The sequence below is a fragment of the Macrobrachium rosenbergii genome, chromosome 52, assembly GCF_040412425.1.
Source record: "Macrobrachium rosenbergii isolate ZJJX-2024 chromosome 52, ASM4041242v1, whole genome shotgun sequence".
NCBI classification, from domain to species: domain Eukaryota; kingdom Metazoa; phylum Arthropoda; class Malacostraca; order Decapoda; family Palaemonidae; genus Macrobrachium; species Macrobrachium rosenbergii.
In genome coordinates, this window is record NC_089792.1 from 29399118 (window position 1) to 29405117 (window position 6000).

A 6000-nucleotide genomic window follows, 5' to 3' on the forward strand; every position below is an offset into this window, starting at 1 on the left:
TGTCTGTTCAAACAAAATGGCATCATATACTTTTACAATGGGAGTATCATAAGTGCACTATATCATTTAATAAGGTCTCTGCATTAACCTTTACCCACCTCACTCTAGTCTTAACTAAGTAGTTGCTTGGTTGGATTTTTTCTATTTTTGTGATAAAAAAATTAGCTCTATCCCCTTGGTACATACACAAGTGAAAATATTTGCTAAATTTTTGTATGCTTTATAGGAAAAGACATACTGTTTGGAGCATAAAAGACAGAGTCAACACACAAGAATTTGATTAAAGTTAAAAGTGGGTCATTTAATTTAAATAATAAAAGAATTAAATCAGTTTGATATCACTAATGCAGACGAATCTAAAGTGAACCAGTAGGTCTGGTAACACTCATTATTGACAACTTTAGTAAATTAATGCAAATTTATTTCTATAGGCCTTGTTACACTTGTTACTGTTTATTGGCCTAAAAGTGCAAACTGATGTTTCACCGTAAACCATGATAGGTAGATTGAAATTTCATGCACAAAAGATAGAAAACCTCTTCAAACTTTAAATCGTGAGCAATCTTCCAGTCAGCATGATGCAGAACTGAATGCAATGTAAAGCAGTATCCTTTCTTCACTGTGACAGAAAACTGTTTTGCGTACCCGAGATGCTGGCAGGCCTTAAATCAGGCTATCTAGTGAACAGGTGCTGGACATCACTCTGGACAAGCACCAAGATCAATAAACTGATCACTGTTATTGACACACAAGTCGAACAGCGGAGGGATTTCTAGACTTAAGGATTGCTAGAAATGCCCTTAGTTCACAACAGACAACGACAATCCCCACATGGTCGGGTGAAGCATGTGGAGGATTGATGGAATCTTCTCAAATAAGACTGTCTGAAAAGGTCTTTCCTGAATGGAAGAAGACGAGGAACATCCACCACTAGGAAAGGAAGCTATGGGAACCATTCCCTTTGGGGCCACCAACGAGCTATCAAAATCATTCTTGTGTTTTGCAAAGCTCATAACTTGAGTATTTCCTCAAAACAGCAAACAGAGGAAAAGGTATCGACTGACCATGCCCAAGGATCCTGGCATGGAGGGCAGTAAACTGGGAGAGTAGTGTTTTGGGCAGTCGTGAACAGACTGGCGTTTGGGTCTGAGATTCCATAACTTCTGGCAAACCTGAGGAAGAGACTACCTGACTGAAGACCTCGCCCTTTCAGCTGAGTTGGTCTTCAATAACATTTTTCCATAAGACAAAACAAGGTGAAGGAATAATGATGTTGGGCTCTGTCCAAAAGGAGATGAAGTTTCATTGCTAGCATGAACAAATCTTTTGATCGGTGTCTTCTTGTCATTTTTTGTAGGAATCAAGAGGTTGAATTGTCAAAAAAGACTGCAATTGTACTGTCTCTGACTAGATGTTCTGCTAGTGTTAGACCATTCCAAACTGCCAAAATAAACAACCAAATCGGGAACCAGCTGCTTTGCAATTTTGAGGGATTTTAGTTTAACATACATGTTAGCTTGTAGTACTTGTTTTATGTACAAAAATAAAAATAATTCCTGTAATAATCTGTTTCTTTTAGCAACTAAAAATAATTCTCTTAATCATTTCGGTAGTGCGCCTCGATCAGCTGATTTTGAGAGCATAAACATTAGCCAAGCCTATTTAAATGCATATGGTGGGTGATCACATTTTTTATATTACGATGATGATGTAGCATGATGCTAGTGTAAATGGATTCAAAAGCAAAATATGGCAACAACTATTAAAAAAGTTGTTGTATAAAAATACATTAATGGTGATAAAACCACATTAGGTTGTGGGTGAACACAGGTAGGCTACCTATTTACCAAACTGTGTCTCATTTCTGTGTGAGAAAAAGAAGGGGTTGCTCTTTTTTTAAATGTATTTTATATTACATTTTGTTACAAATATGGGGGAAGAATATATATATATGAGCCTTTTGCATATAGTTTTCAGTTTAAAGTGTGACAGCTCTTGTTTATAAGTATACTGCATGTTTGTGGTTATGTGATATTGACAAGGTAGGGGGAGTAAGGGTACGGAGTTGCCATTTTACACCCATAGTTTTTTTCTACTTGCATTTATCTGGAATTCACATTTGTCTGACAGGGCTAGGCTCTATTAATACACATAATCAAGAGATTACTGTATATGATTCTACGGAAATACAAGTCATCACCTTTTATAAGGGGACTCACTCCTTAAGTGGGAGGTAATCTTTGTCAACTTACTGGATGTTAAACAATCATCCTGGAAATGCCATGAACCCAGTCATGATTGCGAGCAAGGATAAAATGACTCCTGTAAACTCCTACTCTGTTTTGGCATAGGGACCTGGATCTGAGTGAGGGATGAGAGGCCTTGCCCAAATATGGAAAAGTTTGGGGAGCATGCAATTCTCTAGAAAGGGACTACACATAGAAGGTGGCTCTCTAAGGCTAGTATAATTGATAGGTTCAAAGGAGGGAATACGTGCCTAGGGTGGAGCTCTAAAACTGGATGTGCAATGTGTAGTTACCTGTGAAGTCAATCTAGCTGATGCTTCAGCACAAAAGGTGGTAACTCAAAATGAGGGAAAGAGAGAGTCAGTCACTCTGTTCAGGTCCTCAGACACACACTAAGCAAAGTACTCAGGCAAGATACTAGTCTGTCAAAACAGAGCTAGGTTCTTATACAAAATCCACAGATCTGTACGCCTGGGACAAGCTGGCTGTGCTCCAGCCAGGTCTACTTTGGAGGAAACACTCATGGAAAAACCTACCCTGCTCCTGCATGCACTTTTGTCTGTGGACTAGCATGCATATCAGAGTGGCTGCACATGTTCTGCAGTGTGTCTCCACAGTTCAGAAGCCAAGCACAGTGGAAAGGTGGAATGCTCTGGCTTTGACCACAAGTGTTTTCAGAGAAACATGAGAGGACAAGCTAGGAGCAGTCCTCGTCCAAGTGGGTCAGGATGAGATACTGAGCATACTTTGAGAAATGTATGCCAGCTAAGCCAGAAGCTACCAGATCACTCATTCAAAGCCCTACAGGACTTCTAGAAATCAAGGATGAGGAAGGAGGAAGGCAAGCTTGACAATGAAGAGGAGGAGGATGAGGAAAAATGTTGTGAATGCACCACTCCTTGGGTTTCTTTCACCTCTAATGCCGAGGAACAGGTCAAGCTAGAAAACTGTCAAAGCAGGAGAGTCCACTAAAGGACAATCCTCTTTTTCAGTAACCAAAGCAGCAGCAGCAGTAGCAGGGCAGCCAAAGCAGAATCCTCCTCCTTCACAGATGCAAGGATGTATAAAATGATGCAAAGACATTACAAAGAATGTTAAAGAGGAAGGTAGTAGGAAATGTAAAGCAGGAGTAGGGAGGAAGAAGTGGTCATTTTCAGCATTCTCACCAGAGATGTGCTCCTCCCCATTATGTCGATAAATCCCTTCTTATCCCCTTCTCCCATTGCCTACCATCCTTCTCCCACTGAGAGAGGATCAGCAATGCACTCCTTGCAGTGAGATATGCAGGGGCATACCTTTTCCTGAAAAAGAACAATACTTTTGCAGGTCAATACTCAGAGAAGACATGAAACACCTGCAAGGATCACCTGGGTCCCTCAAAGTCTTTGGTCTAAACACCTGCAAGGCTCACCCCGGCCCCTCAGTGTCTTTGGTTTAATTTTTTATCGATAGAGGTAATGAAGAGAAAAAAAAATGCAGCAAGCACACAAAAACTACTAATGCTTATCAAAAAACAAAGAATTCAACTACAACAGAGGGTTGTACAGCAAACATCCATTCTGCAAGAATCAAAGGACAAGTGCTTGGAGACAGTTGGTGTATAAGGGGTATTCACCCACTCAACACACCCCCCTCAACCACCAGTTAACAACCTTGCTCCTAGCAACCATCACCCAGTTTATACTGAAGGAGACTCCAATTTAAAAGGCTCTGATTTGTATTTCCATAGGAACAAGAGAAATTAAAAACGTCCTCACTGAAAGAAGTAAATTTCAATTTAATGCTGTGTCCTGATTGAAGAATTAGAAGATTACATTTAATGCTCAATAAGTAATACCAAATAATACAACCACATTACAGTATCTCAATTGCCATCTCTATATTAGAAACAGCAATTTATATTTGTTTTACTCATTCTGGTGCCTCCACAATGCCTTTTAATTTAGCTGGTTTTGACAACTAAATTAGGGTTTAACTTTACACTGGTGCAGGTGGAGGTAGTATCAGCAAACTTGAATTTTAGGTCTGGACCTTTCCTCTTTTTGATCGGCCTGTAAACAAAAACATTTGTATGAGGAAAGATGAATTTAAAGAAAAGACAATTGCCTTGTGTTGAAGGATATTCCTATATATAAAGAGAATGCAGTGTATTTCTGTAAGAACAAAGACAAATTTCTGGCGTTGCTTGCTTTCAGGAATTGTGATTCTACTGAAGAAAAAGAAATGTATGGCGCAGTCATTGACAGAAGTATTCGAGCTAAAATTCAACATGCAAAATTATTCCAATAACTTTAGGAAAATCATTATATAAACATATATAAAAATAGAAAAAACCCAAAAAACTATATACCAGACAATAGTTAGTAACATTAAAACTAAATAAATGCAAAAACTCAACATCTAGAGTTAGTAAGGAGGAATACACAAACTTTAAACTCACCATGCATTCTGGCTGTTTCTTTTTTACTGCTGGTGCCCAAAAAATCTGAAATTAAAAGGAAAATATGTTTTTAACTGTAATTTGTCAACCGGATATTCTCATTCCACACATTATTATTACTGAAATAATGCAAAATCACAAATTTTTAATACCATCCTGTATTTTTCCCTAGTAGACAAACCAACGTCCTTTATGTAACAATATTCCTCAACATGAGCTGGAATCAGTCACTGAAACTTGGCAACACAGTAGTTAACTGGTGGTAGGTGGGTGAGGAAACCCCACTTACCTCCCACCAAAAGCACTTTCCTTTGACATCAGAGACTATGCTGAGTGGCTGAAGAGGGATTATAAAAGGCTCTGGTTTGCATATCTACAAAAATACAAATTAATTTCATAATATTGAGACTGGTTCCTAAATGAACACAAACCACGGCCTTTTATGAAGGAGACTCACTCATTAGGTAGGAGTCTCTCCACTGACTGACAAGTTTCATCTCTCTGTAAATGCTATGCGCATGGTCACAATCACTCCTGCATACGAGGTTACAGGATCAATGACTCCTGTAACCTTCGATACAATCTAGCTTAAGGATGCATGATGACAGGGTCCTGAGCAAGAATGAATGGATCTATCTGAACTCTCATTGTAAGAAAACTTTAGAGAACTAAGTAGTGCCCTAAAGAAAGGATAGCTCTGCTTGGAGGACAGGTAGTATTTGGGTCAATCATAAATTGATGGGTTCAGATAACTGCTTTACCAAACCCTCCCCCTTGTTAAAAGGGGAGAACAAAGTAAAATCTATTAAGATAAAAGGACCAGTTGCAAAGTCTGTGTTGTGGCATGCACAGCACATATACTAAGCCTAACTGCTGCCTTAGAGTATGAAAATATGGAAGAAAGGAGAGGAAGTCAGCCACTCATTCATTCAATCTCCGGTCTTATGCCATCCAACTACCAAGGTGTGATGCTTTTTTGGAAGAGAGGAACTTGGAGACTACACAATGGCCAAAGAAAGAGTGCTTGCTTCTGGCAAGTGTGGGAGGGGGTTCTTCCACTCGCCAACTTTTCTCTATTTAACTAAGGTACCTTGTAAACAAGATTCAACGACCAATTCCAGCTCATATTAAGGAATGGCTTTTACATAAAAGGCAATGGTTTGTATTCCTAGGAAAAAATTTTAAAATTTTCACTGAAATACCTTCAACTTATTTCTAGGTAATGATATAGATTCTGGTAATCAAAAAGTTTTGTAGTAAGTAGAAATGGAGCTTAATTTAAAACCTCCAAGTTCATCATAGATTTCCTTAATT

At 38.8% G+C, this 6000-nt stretch overlaps 1 protein-coding gene across 1 annotated transcript in view; it reads right to left on the reverse strand.

Annotated features, from left to right (window-relative positions):
* LOC136833830 (dual specificity mitogen-activated protein kinase kinase 6-like) overlaps positions 1-5004 on the reverse strand; it is a 33115-nt gene extending 28111 nt beyond the window's left edge. The window contains 3 exon segments of the mRNA XM_067096129.1: positions 4228-4244; positions 4246-4297; positions 4976-5004. Coding sequence (XP_066952230.1) covers positions 4228-4244; positions 4246-4297; positions 4976-5004 — 98 coding nt within the window.
* Positions 5005-6000: the final 996 nt, after the last annotated feature.